This window comes from Peromyscus maniculatus, chromosome 14, assembly GCF_049852395.1.
Source record: "Peromyscus maniculatus bairdii isolate BWxNUB_F1_BW_parent chromosome 14, HU_Pman_BW_mat_3.1, whole genome shotgun sequence".
Lineage (NCBI taxonomy): Eukaryota > Metazoa > Chordata > Mammalia > Rodentia > Cricetidae > Peromyscus > Peromyscus maniculatus.
The window spans coordinates 18,049,029-18,074,761 of record NC_134865.1 but is presented as its reverse complement, the minus strand read 5'-3'; the positions used below and the strand labels follow the sequence as shown (position 1 = coordinate 18,074,761).

Below are 25,733 nucleotides of genomic sequence, written 5' to 3'. Positions count from 1 at the left end.
GAAAAACCCAAGAACCTAACTGTCTTGTAATTGACTCTAGTCTAAACTCACAGCTGTTAACTGGTTACAGGTGATTTTTTTAAAGGTTTGTTTATTTATTATGTATACAGTTTCTGTGTGCATGAATGCCTGAAGAAGAGGGGCACCAGAGCTCATTACAGATGGTTGTGAGCCACCATGTGGTTGCTGGGAATTAAACTCAGGGCCTCTGGAAGAATAATCATTGCTCTTAACCCCTGCACCATCTCTCCAGCCCCACGTGTGATTTTGATAACCAGAAGTTTCTAGGAAAGTAACAGAATAGAAAATACCAATTAATCCATAAAGAGTAGTCTAAAAATCACCTAAGATTCCATACAGATAAGTTTTCTGTGTGATTATCTAATGCATGATACACATTTAAACATTCATACTTTTTTCAAAACGGAAAACTAAACTTACTTTTTTAAAATATTTGTTATACAAAAGCAGTTTTTAATGATATATGGCATTGATCTTTGGAATTTCTTTTTATGACTTATTCTATCACATTCTGATATGTTGATAATTTTAGTAACCTGTCACGTAAATTTTCAAATGCTCAGTATTTTTTGATAGTTATAAAATTGCTATCTGGCTCCCAAAGATCGAGACCTTGTAGAGAGAAGAAACCATTCACCCATATCATTGGGAGGCATTTCAGGAGGATATCTCTTATGCATTGAATAGGACCAACTAATGAGTTTAGCTTGGTTATCATGTGACTAAGCAATTTATTTTACTGTGTTAATTGTGTGCTCTTATTTTAATAATTTTTTTGTGTATTTGAAATTTCCACATATTTTTTACAGTATTTTTTGATCATATCTATACACCACTACCTCCCTCCAAACTCCCATTAGTGAATCCTGCCCCATCTCCCAACTTTCTGTGTTTAATTGTTATTAATAACCCCCTAAGACCAATTAGTGCTTTCCATATTCAGGTGGGTTTTGGAGCCATCTACTGGAGTGTGGCCAGCCAACCAGAGAAAATCCCCAAAATCGAGTGACTTCCTCCTACTTAGCAGCCATTACTTGCTAGTAGCTATGTGGCTGAGGGTGGAACTTTGGAGTCCCCTGCCCCCTTTTGTGCATGCTGGAATTTTTGGTTTTTTGAGACAGGGTTTCTCTGTGTAGCTTTGCGCCTTTCCTGGATCTCACTCTGTAGACCAGGCTGGCCTCGAACTCACAAAGATCCGCCTGCCTCTGCCTCCCAAGTGCTGGGATTAAAGGCGTGCGCCACCACTGCCTGGCGCATGCTGGAATTTTGATTAGCTTGCCCTGTGAGTTGACATGACATATCTAGAAGTCACCCCCACCCCCATGTACTGACTCTTAAATTCTTTCTGCCTCTTCTGTTGTGATGTTCCCTGAGCCTTGAGGGTTGGGGAGCGGATATAGAGAGCACTCAGTTACTTACACTAGGCACTCAGCATTTGACTAGCTACAAATCTCTGTATTAACAAGTATGGGCTGCATGAAGAAGCTTCTCTCACCAAGTTGAGAGGGGTATAGATTTCTTTCTTGGGTTCAAGACTTGCACCACCCCAAGTTGTGGAACTCCTGGCCACAGTCTTTTTTTTTTTTTTTTAAGATTGAATGAAAATGATGTACATAATATATGCCTTGTGAAATTTTAATTACATGTAATGGAAATAACAAATGTTGATAACCACTGTTATTTTTAATGATTATCAGTTAAATAGCTTTAAAAAGTAGGGAGACATTTTAGTTCAGTAAAGTAAAAATAATTGACATGGACTCCTGGCCTTGTGGCATTAAAAAAAAGAAAGAAACGTGTACTTGATAAACTGGGAAAGCACTGCCTTTATTTAGTCTTATTCATGTAACAGCTTTCTGCCAGAAATGTCACATAGTACTTCTAGGAATTCTTCCATTAATATGAACTTCATCAACTGCCGGCTTTTAGTAGATGAGAAACCTCACTTAGTTTGAGTGAGTTTCATTGCTAATATAATTAAAAACAGCATGAACATATTTATTTCAGTCAGTGTTCTGACGCTCAGAAAAGCTGGCCTCTTGAACTATATGCTATGTAATACCCAGGACAATACATTACATATCTTGTATCACATGAATATCCATTTACGTGACACACAGTGGGCATTTGATTAAGAAACATTAAATCCTGTTTTAAATAAAAACATATTTCTGCATATGACATTTCTTTAGTTATTTTTTGCTTTTACTAAAATACCTTCTTACAGCTTCAGTAATTTATAGCCATCACCTTTATGATGCCATTTATTCATATCTGATTGATACTTGCTTTTTGGCTGGGGCCATCACATTTATAAGAATTACCCTCCGGACCTTTGTTTTTTGTACTGCAAATGTATTAATATATTTTGAACTGCCTATTGAACATCTCTAGTTAAAATGAGATAGCTTGTACTTGATAAAATTAAGATGTAATTCATCTTCCCCCAAACTACCTCCCTTTGGTTTTGTTTATTTATAATAGTTACAGTTGTGTTTTCCCAGTTCAAGTTGAGTTATCTTTTAAATCTGACTTAAAAAATACTGGGTTACATTAGGCCATTTGCATACATGTACATAGCATACTTGAACAATTCCCCCTCATTCCCCACTTCCTTTTCCTTTCTTGCCCCTTCTTGATCTGATTTCTTCTCCATTGTGCCTATACTATTAATAGATAAGCCTTGCCTGTTTTTTAGCAGCTTTTGTCTTATATCAGTTTTTAATACATTGTATTAAGGTCTATTTTAAATCACATTTGTATTATTCCTTATCTAGTCGTCTCTTCACTCTTACTTTAAAAATACCGTGTATGGGGGCTGGAGAGATGGCTCAGAGGTTAAGAGCACTGGCTGCTCTTCCAAAGGACCTGAGTTCAATCCCAGCACCCACATGGTGGCTCACAACCATCTGTAATGAGATATGGCGCCCTCTTCTGGCATGCAGGCAGAACACTGTATACATAATAAATAAATTAATTAATTAAAAAAATATATCGTGTATAGGGCCAAGTGCAATTGCACTTGAATTCCAGTCCTTGGGGAGGCAGAAGCAGGTGATTTCTCTGAGTTTGAGGCCAGCCTGATCTACATAGTGAGTTCAGGCCAACTGGGGCTGAAATTTCATAGCCTAGTACTTTAAGCTTTTCTTTTATTATATGTGTATATTTATATACTCATGTATCATTTTCAATCTTAATGTTGAGCATACAGAGAAAATGTATTTTCTGAGTCAGAATATTTTGTTTAATGTCTTTCCAGTTCTCTGCAAATGATTTCATTTTTCTTTGCCTCTGAATACCCTTGTATATATGTATGTATCACAGTTTCTGTATTTGTTCATCTGATGATAGACATCTAAGCTGGTTCCATTTCTTGGCTCTTATAAGTAGTGCAGCAATAAACACGGATTGTGATATTTCTTTGGAGTGTTAGGAGCCTTTTGGGTGTATAAGCAAGAGTATAGTATAGCTGTGTCATGTGGTAACTAGTTTTCTGAGAAACATCCACACTGATTTCCATAGTGACTACACAAGTTGACATTCTCCCCAGCAGTATATATTCTCTTCACTCACAATGTCAGCCGCTCAGTGTGGATGCTGAAACCTGAACTCAGGGCCTTTGCAAGAGCAGTACAGATTTTTTTTTTTTTTTAACAGCTAAGCATTTTTCTAGACTTTCCCTACTTCTTGGAGAATGGAGGAGAGTCTGGACCAAGGCTGGTTTCAGACTCACTCTATAGTGAAGTGACATATATAAAGATGACATTTAACTTCTGAGCATCTTGCCTCTACCTCCGAATACTGGTATTATAGATGTGTGCCACCCTGTCCCATTATGCAGTGCCAGGGAATCAAATCCAGGGTTTTGTGCATGCATGATAAGTAAGCAGTCTACAAACTGAGCAACGTATTCAGCCTGGAATTTATTTTCTGATAAAAGCCATTCTGGCTAGGGTAAAGATGGATTCTGAAAAGTTTAATTTGTTTTTCTCTGGTATCAAAAGATACTGCACACCTTTGGGACATCTGTGTTCTTTTGAAATTTGTTGATTATCCCATTAGTCGATTGGATAATTTACTTTTGTGTTTATTTTGTGTTATTTTCCTCCATGTCTCCACTCCCAAAAACTGAGATTAGAGGCATGTCCTGTTATGCCGGGCTTTGTTTTATTTTATTTTGAGATTTATTTTTTTAAATTTTGTATATCTTTGTGGTCTTGTGAATGTATGAGTCCAAGTACCCATGGAATCCATAAGAAAATGTTTGATTCCTTGAAGCTAGAGTTACGGGTGGTTGTAGGATGCCCCATATGGGTGCTGGGAACTGAACTTGAGTCCTCTGCAAGAGGAGTACATGCTCTTAACCACTGAACTCCCCCTTCAGACTATCATTTATTTATTAATTTACTTGTTTTAGCATGGCGTCTGAGAAATTGAAGTCGGGGCCTCACGTTTGCATGGCAAGCACTCTGAGAACTGTGCCGTCTCCCCAGCCTGATAGTAAAACTTTATGGTATACAGTGGTATTTGTCCCTTTCTCGTGTGTGTGTGTGTGTGTGTGTGTGTGTGTGTGTGTGTGTGTATGTGTGTGTAGTTGGCAAAAGTTTTCTTCTGTAGCATGTGTCTTTTCTGCTAATTTTTTTCTTTGCTGTGCAGAAGCGTTATAAATTTGTATGATCCCATTTTCTAATTCTTCAGGTTATTACTGTGTTGGTGCTGTCTGTTTCTGAAAATTCTTTGCCTGTGCCTGTATCTTGAAGTCTTTTTCCTGTAGCACTTTCAGAGCTTCATGTCTTAGACTAATTTTGAATTGATTTTTTTCTAAATAGAGTAAGAAATAGGGATCTAATTTCTCTTCCACCTTTTGGTACAGAGACTGCCTTCCCACCCCTGTATATGGTTTGGGTTTTTAAGAGAGGGAGAGGGAGTGTGTTTGAGAACTTTATGAAAAATTAGGTGTTTGCAACTCTGGGGGTTTATTTCTGGATCCTCTATTCTCTTCTCCTGATCAACATCTCTTTTTGTGCCAGTACTGTTCTGTTTTCAGTACTATGAGTATGTAGCATAGTTTGAAATCGGATACCGTGAGCCCTGATCATTATGATTTCTTTGTCATCTGCTGGCTCTGAGTTTGAATTGTCTGAGTTTTGTTTTGTTTTGTTTTTGTTTTTTAGATCTTGTGATTCATTATTAGGTTATCTATTTGAGGTCAGTATTACTTTGCTGCATCTGTGATCAAACTCTTAGAATTTCTGTTGCTGTATTAAAGCACCACTACCAAAAAGCAACTTTGGAAGGAAGAAGGTTATTTCATCTTACAGTTTTCAGGTCACTCCATCACTGAGGGAAGCCAAGGCAGGACCTTAAAGCAGGAACTTGTAGGCAGGAACTGAAACAGGTTATGGAGGAGTGCCTCTTACTAATCTCCCAAGGCTTCCTCAGCCTGTTTTCTTATACACCCCAGGATTACCTGCTCAGGGATGGCACTACCCACAGTGCCCTGGGACCTCCCCATCAATCACTAATTAAGAAAGTGCACCACAGGCTTGGCCACAGGCTTGGCCACAGGCCAGTCTATGGGGCATTTTCTCACTTAGGTTCCCTTCTCAAACAACTCTCTAGCTTTTATCAAGTTGAAGAAAATACTCAACACAAACACAGACCAAAAGTGACGTATGGAACAGTTTCTTTTGGCTTTATGTTCCAGAGGTTCTGTCGTATGGGAGGCATGTCAGCAAGTAGCAGGTTTAGGAACCCAAAAGTTGACCTTGTCAGTCACAAGCACAGAGGGGGAGGGTGAACTGAAAGTGGCACGAGGCTTGTAATCTAAAAGCTGGCTTCCAGTGATGGACCCAGCTGGGCTGTACCTCCTCAACCTCTCAACAGTGCCATCAGCCAAGGACCAACTGTCCAGATGCCTGAGACTAAGGAACAGCTTTCATTCAGACCACCACAAGATCTTTCTGAGTACTTAATAGAAGTACTCATAGCTATAAAGGTTCCTCTCCCAACTTCCTTAGCTATATTCCCAGTGTTCTGGTTAAGTTACCTTGCGTTGTAATCGGATTCAAGGAAAGTTTGTAGTTTTCAAAATTTTTTTTCCCCTCAGTGACCCACGGGTCATTTAGATGTTACTGTTCAGTATATGTATTCGTGTAGTTTCTGAAGTTTTTCTCACTATTGATTACTAATTCTCTCGCCATATGTTTGGATAAGATACTAAGATATTATTTAGATTCCATTGATTTGTAGCCTAGATTGTGGTCTATCTTAGAGATTCTTGGCTTGTGGGTGTCTTTACCAGTGAATCCTGTTTCATGGAGACAGTAATTTGAAGCTATTTACATTTGAGTCTTATTTTGAGAGGTGTTTACTCATTTCTGTGGTGTTAGAGGGTGGGATTGCTTTTCTATGTGATTGGATTATTGATTGATCATTGATTTCTCCTCATCAATATAAAGGTTTTCTTGTTTGACATTGAATATGATGAATTCTTACCACTTATTCCTCTCAATTTTTTTCTCATGTGCTTATTATTGAGACTTTCTTCTTAGTCTATAGTATTCCATTAAGTATTGTGTAGTGCTGCCTTGGTGTTACTGATATGCCTTAATTTGTGCTTTTTTTCAAATGTCCTTATTTATCCATCAACTTTAAAAGATAGCTTTGCTGAATATGGTAATCTTGGTTGGCTGTTACTTTCAGGGCTAGTAATAAATCATTGCAGGCTTTCTTGGCTTTCAGGGCTGCTGATTTCTGATGTGCTTGCCTCTGTGAATTGATATCTTGGCTTTATCATTTCTTTGCTTAGTATTTGTGACACTGAATGTAGTTAGGGCAGCATTCTCTGATTGTTTAAGATTCCAAGTGCTTCTTCTGTTTGGATATTAATTTCTTCCTCTAGATTTGGGGAATTTGTTATAATTTCATTAAGTAGATTGTCTATGTCTGTAGTGTTTAAATTTTTGTGCTGCGGAGTCTTGGGCTTGGTCTGTTGATTATATTCTAGAATTCTTAGATGTTAGTCTTATTTTTCCTCTTACTGATAATTTGTCATGAAAGGTGTTGAATTCTGTCAAATGCTTTTTCTGTATGAATTCAGATATTCAGGTAGATTTATCTTCCTGTGGTCTATTACATCAATTGATTTCTGTGGGTTGTTATCCTTGAATAAATCTTGGTCTTAATGTATAAATGTAATATACTGATTAAATTGGTTTACTAGTATTTTGTTGAAGATTTTTGTATTTGTATTTATAGGGATATTGGTCCATGGTTTTCATTTCTGGTGATTTCTTGATCTTTGATATTTAGGATAATCACTTTCTCTCACAAATAATTACAGAATATTCTTGAACAATTTTTTAATAATTTGAGATTAATTCCTGTTGATAATTTTTTAAGGGATGAATATTATAGTTAATCAATGAAGTCATGTGGTTCTGGATTTTTCTTACTGCCAGGTTTTTATGATCAGTTAGTGCTTATTACTAATAGATCTTTTTAAGTTTTTCTGATTCTTCTTTAGTGAATTTTGTTAGTGTGTATTGCAAAAAAATGTACCCATGTAACTTCACTTACGTGTTTGTTGGCATAAATTCCTCATAGTATACTGTCTTGTATTTTCTTGTTTCTATGTTTTTAGTAATACCACTATTTTCATTTCTGATTTTGGTGATTCGAGTCTTCTCCTTCCCCTGATCCCTCTTGGTCCGTCTATTTAAAAGCTTGCCCAGATCATTGATCTCTTCAAAGAACCAACTTTTTGAGTGTTGGTGTTGTTTTTCTATTTTTTAATTTTATATTTTATATTTCTCTATTTTTCTTGCTTTGAGTATAGACTTGTTATTTTTTTTTTCTAGCATTCATAAAGTTAACCTTGAAATGGAGTGCTTGTTTCTTTCTTTCTTTGTTCTGTGTTGCTGGTGATTGGACTTAGAGACACACATGCATGTTCTCTGCTATTGAGCTCCAATTCTAGCCCAAGGACCTGTTTGTAGGTACATAGCTGCACAATTCTGTCTGCAGACTGCTTTTGCTGCTGCGCATGTAGGATTCCATTCATTCATCTCAAAGTAGTTTCTAATTTCATTTGTAATTTCTTTGATCCATATGAGGATGCAGTTTACTTTCTACTTATTTACAAATTTCCCTTTCTTGTTGATTTATACTTTCAGTCTTTTGTGGTCAGAGAACAAGCTCTATATTCAGACCTTTCAAATTAGTTTCGGCTTGTTAAGTGACCTAATACATGATATGGTTTGTCCTAGAAACATTCCTTGTGGATTTTAAGAGAATGTATGTATATTGTGCTGTTTTTGGATGTTCTGTTCTTGTTTGGTCTAGTTGGCTTATGATGTTATTCAAGTCTTGTGGGTTTTTTGGTAATCTTTATTTGCTTTCATTATTGTTGTTCCTGTACCTTTGTACTGTCTCTTTTATACTTGAGCTTAGTTTTGTGTAATTTGCTTCTTACATTTTGGAATGCTCATTGGGCATATATGTTCATGGATACTAGATCATCTTGAAAGATACCCTCTGAAGTTTTTGTCTTACACTCATATTATTTTCTGATAATTAAGATAGCCACTCCAGCTATCTTTTTGTTTCTCTTTGCATTGATAGAATTTTCAATCCTTTTAGGTTTGTTTTGTTGTTTTACTTGGTTTTTGAAACAGTGTCTTCTCAGTATTACCTAGAACTTCTGGGTTCCACTGTTCTTCCTTTCTCAGACTTTTAAATAGTTGATACCACAGGCCCAGGCACAGGCACTAGTGTTTTGATAAGTCCTCCGTCTCTTTACATTCAAATATTTGTGTCATTGGGCCTGTGATGGTATCTTATAGACTGTATCTTGGTTTTCTTTTTTAATCAATCTGTTAAGAGAGAAAGGGTGAGTTTAAATTAGCTTTTTAATTGTTACCAGGGGTTATAAATAACATCATAACTTTTTTGATGTTTTTCAAAATGGGGTCTCTCTATGTAGCTCTGGCTGTCCTAGAACTTACTATGTAGGGCCAGGCTGGCCTCGAATCACAGAGATCCTCCTGCCACTGCCTCCCAAGTGCTAAGATTAAAAGCTTGTACCATTACACCAAGCACATCTGAAACCTTTAAACAGTCATGTTTTATTTCAACTTAACTTTGTTTCAAAGTAAATAAAAACTCCTATACAGATATTTTCCATCCCTTTCTGGTATTGCCAGAAATTACATCTTTGCAAATTAGGTGTATGTTAAATTTATGCATTTGTGGTATAAATGTATCACAACAAAAAGAGAAGTTATAAGTCGAACAGTTATTTGGCTTATGCACTTAGCTGTATTTCTTTTGTTGTTGTTGTTCTGTGCTTTGTTACTGTCAATACTTCACTAGGTCCCCTTGATGGTTAATATTGCCAACTTGATTTCATCTGTAATCACCTAGGAGATAAATATCTGAACATATTTGTGGAAATTTCTAGATGAGGTCAACTTGGGTGGAAGCCATTCCATAGGCTAGGGAGAGTTCCAGACTGAGTAAAAAGGGAAAGGCAAGCTTTGCATCCCCCCTCCACAGCCATGCTTCCTGACTTTAGACATAATGCAGTCAGCTGCTTTCTATTCCTGCTCTTGTGATTTCCTTGTCTTGGTGGACCTTACTCTCAAACAGTGACCCACAAATAAAACCCAGTTTTCCTTAAGTTGCTTCTGGTGTATGTTTTGTCACAGCAATGACAAAAGAACTAATTTACTCCTTCCTCCATTTATCACATCCAAAAATGTTTCTAGGCATTGCCAAGTGGTCCCTGAAGTACACTGTCTCCCCTGAGAACCACTACAAGGTGTGAAGGACCTTGAAGATGACAGGGCGTTGCTAATACTGTTAACATTACAGCTGGCATACAGAGTGTGTTCTACTCTAGTGTATAAAAAGTACTTAGTGGTGATAGTTTACAGTTTCACAGTGCTGTGGGAATTCTAAAGAAGGTGGTTCTAAGTGGAAATAGCAAGGAAGGTGTCAATAAGGAAGAGGTGTTTTAATTGGTGTAATGATCTAGAGAATGTTGTGATACAATTCATTTGGTAGGTGTTTGTTTATAATGCAAATGAAAGAAGTAGAAAAAACCCACTGGCACTAGATCTTAGAGAAGAGTTGGACATTAAATCATTAGCAGTAAGTAGTGATGTGTTCTTGAGAGATAGTATTTCTCCTTTTATCATATTAGCATGCTTGAATCATAAAGGAAAGATAATAGCCCTGTTTTTCTCCCCATCTTTTATAACTTTTACCTGTTTCAGATTTCTTCCAGAAAAATAACCAGTAGGAGATAATATAAGTGATTTTATATATATATATATATTTGTGTATATAATTTGCATTAGTTTAACTGCTGTTTGAGACTGATTAATATCAGTATCAGAAGGTAAGCAGTCAAGAATTGCTGGTAGCGAGCATTAACACTACATCCACATGTGATATTTCTTCATTGGGGAAATTTCAGTTTCCTTGATTATTTCTAACTGAAAACTAGGGTCTACCCAAATGATTGATTCTATTATCATCTGGTTGTGAATGAGTTTATTTGGTGTGTGTGTGTGTGGGTGTGTGTGTGTGTGTGTGTGTGTGTGTGTGTGTTTTCACTGGTATGTGCTCCAGCTCACGTGTGTGGATGCAGAGACTCAAAGTCAATGTCAAGTGACTTCTCAGTTACTCTCTGCATTATTTATTGAAGTAGGATATCTCACTAAACCCAGACCTTGCCAACTGCCTCATCTAGCTAATCTATCTAGCCACCTTGCCCTAGAAATCCCAGTTCTACCTCCAGAATGCTAGGATGATGGGCGGCTGCCACACCTACCTAGTCCTGGAGATTGGAAATCTGGTCCTCAGAATGGCATGGCAAGCACTTTATCCACTGAGCCATTTTCTCAGCTTTTGACTGTAGAGTGTTTAGTATTTGCTTGTTTTGTTTTTTAAGGACATGAGTTACATAGAACACAGTATACTGATCTTACAAGTACAGATGTATGCATTTTTAACAAATACATATACCTGTCAAGAATAAAACCATCTTCATCACATTTTTGTCCTGTCATAACTGATTTTCTAGCCATTAGAAACAATTGCTTTTTAGAAATTTTTGCTCAGAATATAGGTAAGAATTCCTTGTTGTAGGATGTTATATAAGTTAAATATATTCTTTTGTTTCTGGCTTCCTTCCTTTCATTCATGCATTCATTCATTGAGACAGACTTTTGCTGTTGAACCTCATGATCTTCCTGCCTCAGTTTCTTAAGGGCTATGATTATAGGCATGTGCCACTACATCAGACATAATCTGGTTTCTTTCACATAGCTGAGTTCTTACGAGACTAATTCATGTTGGTTGTGTCAGTGTTAACTCATAGTTTTTATGGATAGGATCATGTCCTCATAAATTTTATGACAGTAAATTTTTGATCATTTTTATCTTCATAGATTTCTGAGAGTTGAAAATTTTTCCCAGTATAACACTTTGTAAAGCATGAAATACTTGTAACCAGACAGAGAGAAATAATGTTTCCCTATGCAAAGGCCCTGACATACTGCTCCTGGAATGATACTAGACAGGAATCAATTTTCTAATATTTCTGTAAACTGTGACTGGTTGCTAAGGATTTAGAGTTAAGCATATTCTTTGTTACGGATATTTGTGTTTGTAAAAACATTTTTTTAATTTCTTAGGATTATGTACTGAAGGATTGTACCGTGTTAGTGGAAATAAAACTGATCAAGACAACATTCAAAAGCAGTTTGATCAAGGTAATTACAAAATAAAATTATCTTACTGTTTTCCTTACTAGAATTTTATGGTAAGAAATTTTATTTGAAACTTCCTATAGAAGTGGATGTGGAGAGGAGAGCATTTAAAAGTGTGATTAGAAATATTAAATATATGGTAGTTGCCACAGTAAAGGAATAGAAGAACTGAGAGAGGTCTGTCTTCGTACTAACAAGAAAATCTGGAGCCTGGCATGATGGTACATACCTTTATTCCCAGCACTCAGAAGGCGGAGGCAGGAGTTCAAGAACAGCCAAGGCCGAATAGTGAAATTTTGTATCAAAAACAAACAGGACGGAAGGAAGGAAGGAAAGAGAAAGAAAACGTTGATTCTTTTAGAGTCTTCTTAGGAAGGTGGATATTAGGAAACAGGAAGAAGAAGTTGGAAATATTAAACTTTTAAAATACATTTAGAATAAAAGAAAGATTTGACAGAGTTGAAACAGATGGGCTCAGAGAATACAGTATTGCATCTATATTTTGGAGTGTGAAGGCTAGAAGACAAGAAAGAACTTATTGAAAAGAAGGATACTCAGAATTGAAACCAAGTGTTATAGGCAATAAAAATTATAGGTCTTATTTAGAAGTGAGAATTTATGTGCTGAGACTGTGGTGATTAATGTAAAGCAAACACTTTGAGGTAAGCTATGATAGGTTATGGACAATGGTACGTTTTTGCCCTATTTTATATTTCTGATCCAATAAGCTATCTACAAATAAAAGATTAGTAGAATCTATAAAGCCAGTGCCAGAATTAAAAAGGCAGTAAATTTATTTATGATGAACTAGCAACAGTTATATCAGAAATGGCACTATGTAATGTAACAGATAACTAATATTTAGGAGTAAATTCAAAAGTGAGCCTCTACTAGTAAGGAATTCCATGTGTGATCAAAGATCAAACTAAAAAATGAAAATCAATTTACTAGAAGTAAGTGAATATTTTTATAGTCTTTGACTGGAAAGGGCCTAAATTTAGTAAGAAACCTAGAAAGCATAAATGAATAACAATCTAGGCTACCTAGAAATGTAAAAATTCTGTGTGAGAATATAAGAACAAAATCTTGAGAGTATAGAGTGACTTATACAGATAAACCGTTAGTATATATTTGAAAAGATACTCAGCCTCTTTCAATTACAAGTTTTTATTTTAAGATTATGTTTATTATCAGTGAAAAAGATTGTTGGTAATGTAGGCAAACATATTTTCTATATCTGTTGTAGGTACATTTTTGAGAGGCAGTTTGTGAATATTAAAATTCAGATTCCTTTGTTTTAGAAATTCTACTTCAAGGAATTTGTATTCCAAAAGCCTTTGCATGATCTTGTTAAAGGCATTTGTTGCAGTATTTATAATTTAAAGAGAGGAGGAAGAAATACCTATGTGTCTACGAATGTTGTATATTGTAGGGAGGTAGAATAATTATTTATATTTGTTAAAATGGCAAAACATTACATGTTGGTTTGTGTATTCCTGCGTAGAAGTATGCCATGTTGCCAAAAGTATTCTACCATATTTTTTAAGAAATATTAGAGAAACTGTATTTTATGTCAAATTGGCACAGTTCCACTTTCAGTGAGGAGGGCAGAGTGATAGTTGGGGCTCTTGGATTCAATTTAGTGGTTTTAGTTTTAGTCTTGCCACTGTCTGTGCCTCCAGCAAGTGAATCTTTCTAGATCTAATTTTTTCATCACACAGTGGAGATGGAAGAATAAATGTAAGGCTAATGAGATAATGCTTGTCCAGTAAGAAGTGTAAATGGGTCGTGTTTTCTCTAAGTGATCATGAAAGGGCTCAAAGGAAGAATGCTATAAAATAATAACAACTGTCTCTAAGTCATGGGATGATTTTTCCTCATCTGTATTTTCACATGTAAATGACTTGATACACTTTTAGCATGTTCCATTCTTGTTCTTTAAATCAACCCATTACTGATGTCATAATTATTTAACCTGTTTACTCAAAACATTACAAAGTCAAGTTTAAAGATCCAAATTAGAATTGCTATACATCATCCATATTGTTTGTCTTTCTGTTTTCTTATAGTTTTTTAAATAGTCTGTGTATAAACAAGTAATTAAAGTAACAGTGTAATTAAAATTCTTTAATGAACTCTATGCTGATATATACCATACAGTGTTTATGAATAAAGTGCTTTTTGCATGAAGTTGTCTTCCTGATCTGTATAGTTTGCTGGCCTGTGAGGAAAAACAATTCATGAAAAATGTCTTTTGGCAGAAAGATGCCTGTTGACTGTATCTCTGCGTTAAGTTAAAATGTCATTATATAACTTAAGTTTTGATTCTGTCTTACAGACCATAATATCAATCTGGTATCCATGGAAGTGACAGTAAATGCTGTAGCTGGAGCTCTCAAAGCTTTCTTTGCTGACTTGCCAGATCCCTTGATTCCCTATTCACTCCATCCAGAGCTATTGGAAGCTGCGAGTAAGCAGAAACTTCCTTTTGGGCGGATGGGGATCGTGGTTTTGAATATTGGTTGCCAGAATCAACTATGCACTAGAATTTTTAGTTAAAAACTCACTCTATTCAAAATATGTCTTAAAGATTTCCACCAAATTTAAATAAAGTCAGGATGCTCATGAATGACTTTAGGGATATTTGTTTTTAGCTACTTCCACAGATAATGAGGGGCAGGGAGAAGGTGCACTTTGAGGCCAGAAGAGAATATTGGGTGTCCTGTTTTATTACTGTCCACCTTATTCCAAGATAAGTTCTCTCTCTTGTTCTGAACATGTTGCTAGGTTGGCAGTCAGTAAGTCCTAACATCCTCTGGTCTCCTCTTTTCCACAGTCCTGGGGTCACATGAAGCTACCCATGCTGCTGCTTTTTACATGGGTGGTAGACTCTGCACTTTGGTCCTCATGCTTGCCTGCACAGTACCTCCTAGAGAAGATAAATGCTCCTAGAAGATAAGGATGTTTTTACTTATTAAGGACTTTGGAGTAAGGCAGTGAGTGAGTCAGACAGAGTACTTGATTCAAAGTGTATTCCTACTTTGACATTAGTCACTCAGGTGTTTCTAGTATGCACATATCATTTATCCTGAAAATGGAACCTAAAGTCTGTTTGAGCATCAAGAAACCTAATGCTTAATTTGCACTAATGGCTAAAATTAATGAAATTTCTAGGTTTTTCTTTTAGTGTAAGTATTCAAGGTCTTTTAAATGGGATTACTTCTTTAGTTTTATTTTAAAAGTTCTCAGTTATTTGTTTTTAGTTAAAATACAGTTCTGAACCAGCAAGATGTCTCCTTAGGGAAAGTTGCTTGCCACCAAACAATCTGAGTTTGATCCCCAAACACACATGGTGAAAGGAGAGAAATAACTTGAACAAGTTGTCCTCTGACCTTTATTCCATGCCCTGTGGCACGTGCCTCCCCCTCTCATCTCTACACACATAAATAAGTGAATCAATTTTAAAGTAAGTTTTAAAAGAGGGCTAGAGAGATGACTCACAGTAAAGAGCACTTCCTGCTCTTGTAGGGGACCTGAGTTCAGTTTCCAGCACCCATGCCAGGTAGCTCACAGCCAACTGTAAGTCCAGCTCTGGGTGATTCACCACCCTCTCCTTTACTAGTGGGCACCTGCACTTGTGCAGCACATCCCTCCCTACAAAGACACACACACACAAATGATAGAAAATAACATCTCCTTTTAAAAAGTAAAGATTCAAAAAAATCTTTCAATATATTGTCACAAGGTGTAGTTGCCTTATACATATTCCCAGGTGTTATCTCTTGGTTATAAACACTAGCCTTAGAACTTCCTACTTAGAAAGTTCACTTGAAAGGTCTAGTTTAGAAGTAAAATGTGACAAATGAGAATTTTTAGTACTTGATAATTCTACCATGATGTAAAGTGAGAGAGAAAAAATAAATCTCTTACCTCCCATTTATTGCTGTACTGTGTTTTAGTTATCCTGTTTTATAGTTGCATTAACTTGGAAAATAACTACATTAAATGTTTATGATACTGGTAAAGGAAATTGCAAGTCAGTGCAATGTGGATAACTATGGATTCAGGGCTACATTGTGCCTATCACTGCTTTTGGAAGTCTTTGAACCTGAGGGACATATTTTTATCAAAAGAAAAACTTGATGACACATTAAAATTAAAAAGTTCATGTTTCAGAAATATCATTGAAAGATGCACAAGGCTCATTTATCAGTGTTATTGCTTTTGTTGTTCAGCTGTAGGACTGAGTAGTTGTACACATAAAGCCTGAAATTCTTACAATCCATTGTGCAAATATTAAAGAGACTAACGTACTTACAAGTAATTAGGTAATTCTAAATAAATTTGTAGTTGTATATATATAGAAGTACAATATACCTCAAACACAGTCTTAATTTTCATAGTAAATATTAACTGGAAGTTTGTATTAGATATTTGAAAGTTTATTCATTTTATACAAAAATTTCTCTTACAGAAATCCCAGATAAAACAGAACGCCTTCACGCCTTGAAAGAAATTGTTAAGAAATTTCATCCCGTAAACTATGATGTATTCAGATATGTGATAACGCATCTAAACAGGTACTTGCAAATAAAATGCACATTGTGTTTCAAACCTGTAACCTTTATAAGCTAGATAATTATAACTTCTACTAAGGGGAATACCGACTAACCAGGTTCTGTTTGGATCCTTTGTAATGGTTGTCTATATTATCTAATTCATATCTGTAAAGCTTTGTGATAATATTTTGCACATATAATCAGTGTTTGCTGAGTTATTACACTAGGAATTAAACCCAGGGCCTTCCATATGCTGGGCAAGCACTCTATCACTGAACTATATACCCAGCCCAACAATATATTTTTTCTCAGTTTTTTTTTTTTTTTTTTTTTAGTAGTTCTCTTGTGTGGAATCTTAGAATTGTAGTTGAAAAAAAAATGACAGTAACCAAAATAACCAAATCAACATTTGGAGTTGGAGATGTTCGGGTTTGAAGAGGGGATAATAAGTAGAGTGCAGCTGTTGTGTGTTTCACTTCGCCTGGTGTTCTAGACTGTGTTGTGTAGTTGGTGTATTCCATACATGGAAATTTTACCGCAAACTATCTGTCCTGTTACTCAAAATATGAGACACTAATTCTTATATTCATAACTCTACATATGTTCCAGTTGGAATTTACATTCAGTAACAGGCACTGTAGTATTGAGTATTAAGATTTGCTCAGACACTGTAGTCAAACAGGTGTCAGTTTGCAATGTTACAGTTGTAACCGTAGAGAAACTACCCATTTCTCAGTTATCAAATGAGAGAAAATAACACTTCATTGAAGTTGTTCTGAAGAATAAATGAGTGCTTGTGGGGTTTGTTTTTTGTTTTGAATTTCTGCAAAATTTTATTTGCACATATACAAATAAACTATCAAAAGTTTATTCAAAACATTTTTAGTGGCAGTTTAAACAATTCTGTAGGGTTGTGGTTGAACATTTGCCTAGTATCTGGGAAGCCCTGAGTTTGATCCTTCCACCAAAAAATAAACTTCAATAATCATAATAGGGCCCAAATGAAGTGTATTCTTATCTGTTCTTCTTAAAAGAGACTATTCACTAACGTTTGAAGTTTTATTATTGCTGTCAGTGTGCAATATAAAATTAAACTGGCTATATAAAGAAATAAACCTTTCTTCCAAGTCCCCTTCTTAAAAAACAAAACTGTCAACTTGATAAATACAGTAAGATGGTAAAATTTCCCCTTTTGAAAACTAATTAATGGTTGATATATTATTAACAGAGTACGTGGAAGCTGTAAACCTTATTGAATATAGAGAATAGCAATATCTTGTGAACATAACAGGTTGAATTAACAATTGGACTTGATTTAAAAGATTATGAAAAAAGGACAGGGCAGAGCATGCTCAAAGAATCATAGTACTATCTCACCTTCAAAGTTATCCTAAGTGCTATATTCTGGAAGTGTTTTTGGCTGTGTATATTAGTAAAGAGCACAGGCAAAAGCTTGTTTGATGTTTGAAGAACACAGAGGGGGCTTGTTTGAACTGACCAAAATAAGGATGGAGAAAGTCAAGAGACAGAGGAACAATGCCAGGTTATATCAAAAGTATTGTTCACATTATGACTCATAGACTAGTTTTATAGCTTTTTAGTCTTTATAATGATAAGTTTGTTTCAGAATATATAAATCTTTTTTATTATATGTATTATTCTTGCTAGGAGAACCACATTGCTTTATTGACAAAGCATTATATGATTTGCATTCTTTTTTTTTTTTTTTTTTTTTTGGTTCTTCGAGACAGGGTTTCTCTGTGTAGCTTTGCGCCTTTCCTGGAGCTCACTTGGTAGCCCAGGCTGGCCTCGAACTCACAGAGATCCGCCTGCCTCCGCCTCCCGAGTGCTGGGATTAAAGGCGTGCGCCACCAACGCCCAGCATGATTTGCATTCTTTGTGGTTCTGAGAAATACTAGAGATAGAGCAGAAGCTATTCAGACTTGAGTTTGAAAAGGAACAATGTACTGCACAGTTTTTAGTTTTTTCTTGTGTTGCTCTGATAAGTGCCATGGCCAAAAGCAACTTAGACAAAGAAAGGGTTTATGTGGCTTATGCTTCTCAGGTCTATCATTGAAGGTGATGGCAGGACAGGAGCTGAAGCAGAAACCATGTGGAGGAATACTGCCTGCTGGCTTGTTCCCCAACTCCTGCTCAGCTAAGTTTTTGTACAGCCCAACATTCCTTGCCTAGCAACAGTACCACCCACAGTGGGCTAGGCCCTACTACATGAATCTTCAGGCAAGAAAATAGCCTACAGGCATACCCACAGGCCAGTCTGTTTGAGGCAGTACCCCAATTGAGTTTCCCTTAGGTAACTCTAGACTATGTCAGGTTGATAACTGAAGCTAACTAGAAGCTACTCCTAACCCCCCTCCCCATCCCCCACCATTGCATATTCTCACAGTACTAGGCATATAGCAGTGAACAGATGGGCCTGGAATTCTAGGAGAAAGACAAATACATGTCATACATCTCTTTGACAGACTGACAAGATAGTAAAGTTATCCTGTGGAATGATTATTTGATCATATTCTTCCACTCTGTATATCCAATGATTATCAAGTCCATATTTCTAATTATTATTCCATTTTCTTTCCTTTACCACAACTTTATTTACTATTTCTCATTCAGGAACTACTAATGTTAACAGTTGTCTTTGCCAACTTTTATTTCTACCCTCCACTGATTCTAATGTCAAGATGATCTTTCTAAAACAGCCTAGTCCACAGAGCGAGTTCCAGGACAGGCTCCAAAGCTACACAAAGAAACCCTGTCTTTAAAAAATAAAAAACTTGGCTAAAGATTTGTTTTACATGTTTTTATTTTGTATATTTTACTTAATGCACGTCTGTGTGCCACATGTGTTCCTGGTGCCTGTGGAGGTCATTAAGTGGGCAACAGTTGCCCTGGAACCGGAGTTCCAGATAGTTGTGAACCACAATGTGGGTGCTGGGATCTGAACTCCAGTTCTTTGCAAGAGCAACATGTGCTCTTAACTGCTGGGCCATCACTCCAGCCCCAAAGATTTTTCAAGATTAAAATAGTGCTCTATCTCTTTAGGATAGACTCTAAACTGATTAACACTAGTAGTTCTGAGTGGTTACACTTCCTTTCTTTCCCCCATAAACAGCAGTTATGCTGTGTTAAACTTTTACTAGCAGCTATCCAGGAGTATGTTTGTGGCACATCTTAACATGCCAATAGTTTGAAAGTATGGTTCCCAAAACAGCAGCTATCTGAGAATTTCTGAGCAGTTTATGCTATTAGACTTTACCACAGACATAATAAATCACAAACTTCAGATGTTTAACAAGCCCTCCAGAAGGTTCTGACAAATGCTATAGCCACTGTTGTAACTCAGTTTCCCTTCCTTCCTACCTTTGACTTAACCTTAAACTTCACCTTGTCCATGAAGCTTTCCCTGATCAACCTAATTTCTAACAGATACAGACTCTCCATACTGTCTTCCAACTTGGTAGGTAGTTCTGAACCTAGCACGTCACTGCTACATGACACACCACACTGTATGTACTAGCCACCTACTACGTATCAACAGATGGTTGACTTGATTCTCACTGTTCAGTTGAGTCTCTTTTACTAGAAATGACTTTTTCATCACAGAACACAATGTTAGGCTACATATTTTACTTTAGGTGAGTGATTTCTGTATCTGGAAGTTTTCTTTGGTTTGTGTTTTTTGTTTGCTTTATTTTTTTTTTTTTTTAAACTTAAAGATTTTGCTGCTATGCCACTGACTTCTGGACAGTTTTTCTTCTTTTTTCTTGTGTAGCTCAGGCTGACCTGTAATCTGTTATCCTACTGCTTCAGCTTCTGAGAACTGGGATTACAGGTGGATACTGCTATGCCCAGTTCGAAGTGTTTGTTTATGTGTAGAATAAGAGGGTTGAATAAACGTAATGTAATAATTTATAGTTTATAGTCTAAGGTTTGCTTCTTACATGTCTTGCTTGCTAGAGATAGTGATAGAAGTGCTTGCTCAGGTATTTAAAGGACTGGATGAAAATCATTTAATACTGTATAATTATTTGTAAATTGATGTTAAATTGAGACATTTTAAAGTAGAATTTATTGAATGTTGTCTTTAAGATAAAATTTTAACAGTATACAAAATACTGTTTTAAAAGATGTTCATAGTGTGCTAGGTGCTAGATAGATTATGCTAAGTTTTCCTAAGCTGGTTTAAAAGGGATGACATACCCTGATTTTTGGCTTCTCTGTGTAACCCTGGCTGTCCTGTAACTCTCTCTGTAGACGAGACTGGTCTCAAACTCAAGAGATCCACCTGCCTCTGCCTCCCAAGTGCTGGGATTAAAGGCGTGTGCTACCACTGCCTGGCCTTGATTTATTTCTTAATCTTCCACAGTAGTCTAAAAATTTGGATCCACATTAGAATTTGCTGTTTGGAAAGCCATTAATGTTGGTCAGTTGGCCTTAACCTAGAAGAAAAGAATTTTTTTTTCAAATTGAAAAGACTTGCATGTATAAACCTTTAAGCCCCAGAGTGCAGCATCTTTTAGACTGTCTGGCATTCTCACAAAGAATAGGTATTCATTGCTCTCTTGTTTTAGAATATAGTTGAATATATGCTGCTAAGAAAAAATTTAAAGTTGAAATTAGTATAAATGATAAACTAGCTTTGGGGTTCTGTAATTTCAGTGAGTTCTGATTTCTTTTTTCCCTTCCGTTTTATAATTTCAGGGTTAGTCAGCAAAATAAAATCAACCTAATGACAGCAGACAACTTATCCATCTGTTTTTGGCCGACTTTGATGAGACCTGATTTTGAAAATCGAGAGTTTCTGTCTACCACTAAAATCCATCAATCTGTCGTTGAAACATTTATTCAACAGTGCCAGTTTTTCTTTTACAATGGAGAAATTGTAGAAACTGCGAACGCTGTGGCTCCTCCCCCACCTTCAAATCCAGGACAGTTGGTGGAATCACTGGTACCCCTTCAGTTACCACCACCCTTGCAACCTCAGCTAATTCAACCGCAATTGCAGGCAGACCCTCTTGGTATTATATGAGTAGAATGTGATTGCAAATGGCCTAAAATTGGACAAAAGCAAATCTAGACATGCATGTTTCAGGGTTTAGTAGTATATTTCATGTTTCATACAGATAATCCACATTCAAAATGATGAGACATTTTCTCTTTGAACTATATGGTATTCCCTGTTCACATACATTACGAATTCTAAAAACATGGTAAGCATGACTGGAGAGGTTTAATTTTTATAAACAAAAAATAGTTATAAAAATGCAAAGCTGCTGCTGCATGCAACCTTATTGCAATCAGTATATCATTCCTGTGGCGATTTCTGTCACATTATATTGTGAATAAAATTTTTCTATAGAAATTAAATGATTTAAAAACTCATATATGAAACGTTTAATGCTTTCAGCCTGCTTTATGGCTGGTTTTGTTATTTGATGTGCTAATTTGGAAACTTAATTTACATTCAAGCAGTCTGTGTAGGTAACTAAAGCCCAGTTAAGTATTTTATAATTTCAGGCTACTGTGCCGTGCTTGGGATGTTGTTTGAAAGAAAGAAAAAAATACATGTAACATATTTCACATTTCTGCACCTTCATCTTCTAAGTAAATCTGTGGATGATTTGATGAGGAGTGAATGAACTTGTTTCTTTTACTCACATACCAAGGACACACTTGTGGTTAAAGTGAGTTGATAATGTGGTGTAAAGGATAGTTGTCACCAACTCATTTCTTTATGATCTATAATGAAAAATACATTTTGTATACGGTTAATTCTGTAAACAGATGCATGTTCAAAAGATCTATGATGGTCTTGTAATCTTAATCTAATATATTTTAGATATTTTAATTTTTCCCTCTTGGGGAATACATTTAGTATAGTGTAGAAAAATACTTCATGACATTTTCATATAAGGTTATATAACTTTTCATACATAAACATGAAATTTGTTGTAGAAAGTTCTTTAAACCAAACATTTAATCTAGGACTTCAATTTAATCTGTTCCTTGAATCTATTTTTATGTGGCCCTTGAGAATATATCCCAAAAAAATCCATTGCTAATACAGCAATAAAAATACTTTGGGTACTGACAGACTCCTTGGAGTATGTATATATAAAATCACAAACTTGTATTCATATTCTTTCTGTGATGTGTTGTTCTACAATCCAGAATGGCTTTTGCACCATTTTTTAAACCAGTCCCCCCCCCCTTTGATGTTGGTACCAGAGTTGCTATAAATGACTGCTGCTTTAGGGGTTAAATATTTTGTTAGTGAAGATTAAACCAGAACACTAAATTATGATAAAACTTTCTGACTGGATAATAGGTAAATTTAGTTGGGCTGTATTCAAAATTATTTTATTATCAATCCATACCATTTGTTTTACTGGGAAAAGGAAAATGATTTGCTTTTTACTGCTGGGTCATATTTTGTGTAGTAAGGAAGAAATTCTTTGGTCAATATTGTAATCTTTATATTTCAACGTTAAGGTTTCCTTATTTGTATTATAGTAAATCGATGATTTTTGAGATTCAAGGCTCCTAAGAGTTTGATTTGCTCCATTTTGTCTTAAAATAAATATTCTTTCCCAATTGTTATATCTTAGGTATTGTACTTCCAATTTCAACCAAGATGTCGACATGAACCAGGCTACTGTTGAAGTACATGTATATTATAAATTACCCTATTTGTGTCATATGCTTACATGTTATTATCTTTTCTAAGAGAACAAAGTCCCTATTATTCCTATTGCAAAGCACACAGGAATTAAGAGTACAGTAATTTTTAAAAAAAAAGAATATCCGGTAAATGTAGTATTCTTAACTTGTTCTATATTACTTAATACCTATGTCTATATAGCTTTAATTTATAGCTGTCAGTTTAACATTGGCATGTCTGGCAAAGAAAATTAAACTTTAAGAGTTTTATAAACTGTTTCTAGGTTGCTAAAGAATTTATTTTTCTACTATAAATGGTATAGATAAAGCATCAACTATGTACAGGAAAAAAGCCTGAATATTTCTGTTGGAAGTAGGCTTAAAAGAGAATTTTCAGAACTGTTCATATCTTTGGTTTATTCTGTCCTAACTTTACTATTGTAATATATAAGTTCCAGTTTATTTAAGCCTTTCTCTTTTATAATGTGTTAATTTAACATTCATTTACATTTAGAACTATTTTTGTTATTAAAGTTAGCATTTAGAAGTTTCCACATTAACCACCTTAACACCTTTCCCAAAACTGATCTCTTACTTTTCTATGCGTTCTATCATTGATTTGACACACTACTACATAGTGAATCACTTCAGTATTCTACATCTGGCTCATTACTAGTAGGTTACAGATACTGGAAATTAAAATGCGCTTTAAAGCTCAGTCTGTGACACTGACTTGTGTTTGTTTTTGCCCAAGGATATAGATGTGTTTTAAGTACTAGAAAAGCAATTCTAAGAAGAGAATAACATAATTGAATCATTTTTTCCTTGTAAGTCCCTGGAACATTTCACTGTTCAGGGATAGACATATACGCATGTGTATATGAGACTTAATGGGTTAAAAGAATAGTAGATAGTCTTACAATTATGGGTCAACATTAAGACATTTTACAATATTAAAAAAATTACATCTATACATGTTGCCATTGTTTCATTTAAAGTTCCATGCTTATTATTCCAATATCAGGTGTAGACAAATTTCTAAACAGTCTTAGTAAATAAGAAACAGAGAGCCAAATACAGGGATAATAGCTGAAGAGATCAGAGAATTAGTTAAGAACCACTTTAGCTTACCACCAAGCCGTGGTTTCCCACACGAGAGAGCTGCTTCCTGCCTCACCTGTGCTTTTATTGCTTTCATGTTCTGCCTTCTCATTGGCTCTAAGCCCAGCCACATGACTTCCTCATCACTGCCTGTCTGTACAGACCTTCAGGTCTGTATGGTTGGTACTGGGATTAAAGGCTCATGTCACCATGCTTGGCTGTGTCCTTGACCACACAGAGACTCTGCCTGCCATGTGATCGCATTAAGGGCGTGGGCTACCACCACCTGACTTCTGTTCCTGGCTCGCTATGACCTCTGATCTCCAGATAAATTTTATTTATTAACATACAAATAAAATCACATTTCAGCACAATTAAAATATCACCACAATCAGGCTCAACAGTATTTAGATAAACAACATAAAGAAGCATAAAGGGGTCTCTTTTTCAGACTTTGAGTAGATTTTTTTTTTTTTTTAGAAGTCAAATTCTGTTTGATATGCGCTTGTCCAGGGTATACAGATATCTTAAGAACAAAAGTCCAGGCACAATGTATTTGTTTAAAGTGGTATTTTTAGTAGTACTTACCCCCACCCTTAACATTTACAGTGTAAATACTGTAGGTAATAGCAATCTAACTTAGCCAAAAAAAAGCAGCTCTTATTTTCCATAGTAGATGTAAATATTAAAGACTTTCTAGTTGTTTTTTGTTTTGTTTTGTTTTGTTTTGTTTTTGAGGTACTGAAATCTAGTTTCTAATATCTCTTAGATATAAACAAAGGGGACATTTGAAATAAAAAACTTAGACCTTAGCTTCCATTGTTATTTTCATGTTTTTTTAAAATAGTGTAATAATTGTGATGCTATTTGTCAACTGGATATAAATATATGTATATATAATTTTAAAAAATCAAAAGTGGTTTGTTTCTTTTTATAGTTAATATAATTTTATGCTTTATCTAGATGATGCTGCAGTAATTTAAGTATCAGTAAAGTTCCGATGTAACGAATGCTTTAAATAAAACATTAAGAAGCTGTGCAATTTTAAGTTAAAGTTGCCTATTTTTACCATTTTATTGGTAAAAATCAACTAATTTTAGGTAAAATAGGAACATTTAAAACTTTATATTAATATAATTAAAATTTTACTGGATGATTTTTTTATTGGACTTTCCTTATACCATGAAAGGAAATCAAAAACTCATTCTGGATATTTGTGAACATAAGTCTTTAAAAATAGGAGGGACAGAGGATATGTAACTCAGTTGATAGAGTGCTTGCTTAGCTTTCATGAAGACCTGGCTTCAGCCCCCAGCACTACATAAACCAAGCCTGCTGGTACATATCTGCAATCCTACCACACAGGAGATAGAGGCAGATGAATCAGAAGTTTGGAATCATCCTTTACTACATAATGAGTGTGAATACAGCCTGGAACACATTAGACCCTGCCCTTGAAAAGGGTCAAAAAAATAGGAAAACAAGGTAAAATGTACAGATTAAACATACACATGAGTCTGGATTTTGAGAGGCATTCTTTGGAACCACTGGAAATATTTTTAAACCTGTTCTAGTTATAGCACAGCTATTA

At 35.5% G+C, this 25,733-nt stretch overlaps 1 protein-coding gene across 8 annotated transcripts in view; it reads left to right on the top strand.

Moving 5' to 3' along the window:
* Arhgap5 (Rho GTPase activating protein 5) overlaps positions 1-24,088 on the top strand; it is a 75,415-nt gene extending 51,327 nt beyond the window's left edge. For all 8 annotated transcript variants that reach the window (XM_076550674.1, XM_076550675.1, XM_076550672.1 and 5 more), the window contains 4 exons: positions 11,727-11,804; positions 14,140-14,271; positions 16,276-16,381; positions 21,083-24,088. In XM_076550674.1, the coding sequence (XP_076406789.1) occupies positions 11,727-11,804; positions 14,140-14,271; positions 16,276-16,381; positions 21,083-21,410 (644 nt within the window). In that variant the 3' untranslated portion in view covers positions 21,411-24,088. The remainder of the gene's footprint in view (positions 1-11,726; positions 11,805-14,139; positions 14,272-16,275; positions 16,382-21,082) is intronic.
* Positions 24,089-25,733: the final 1,645 nt, after the last annotated feature.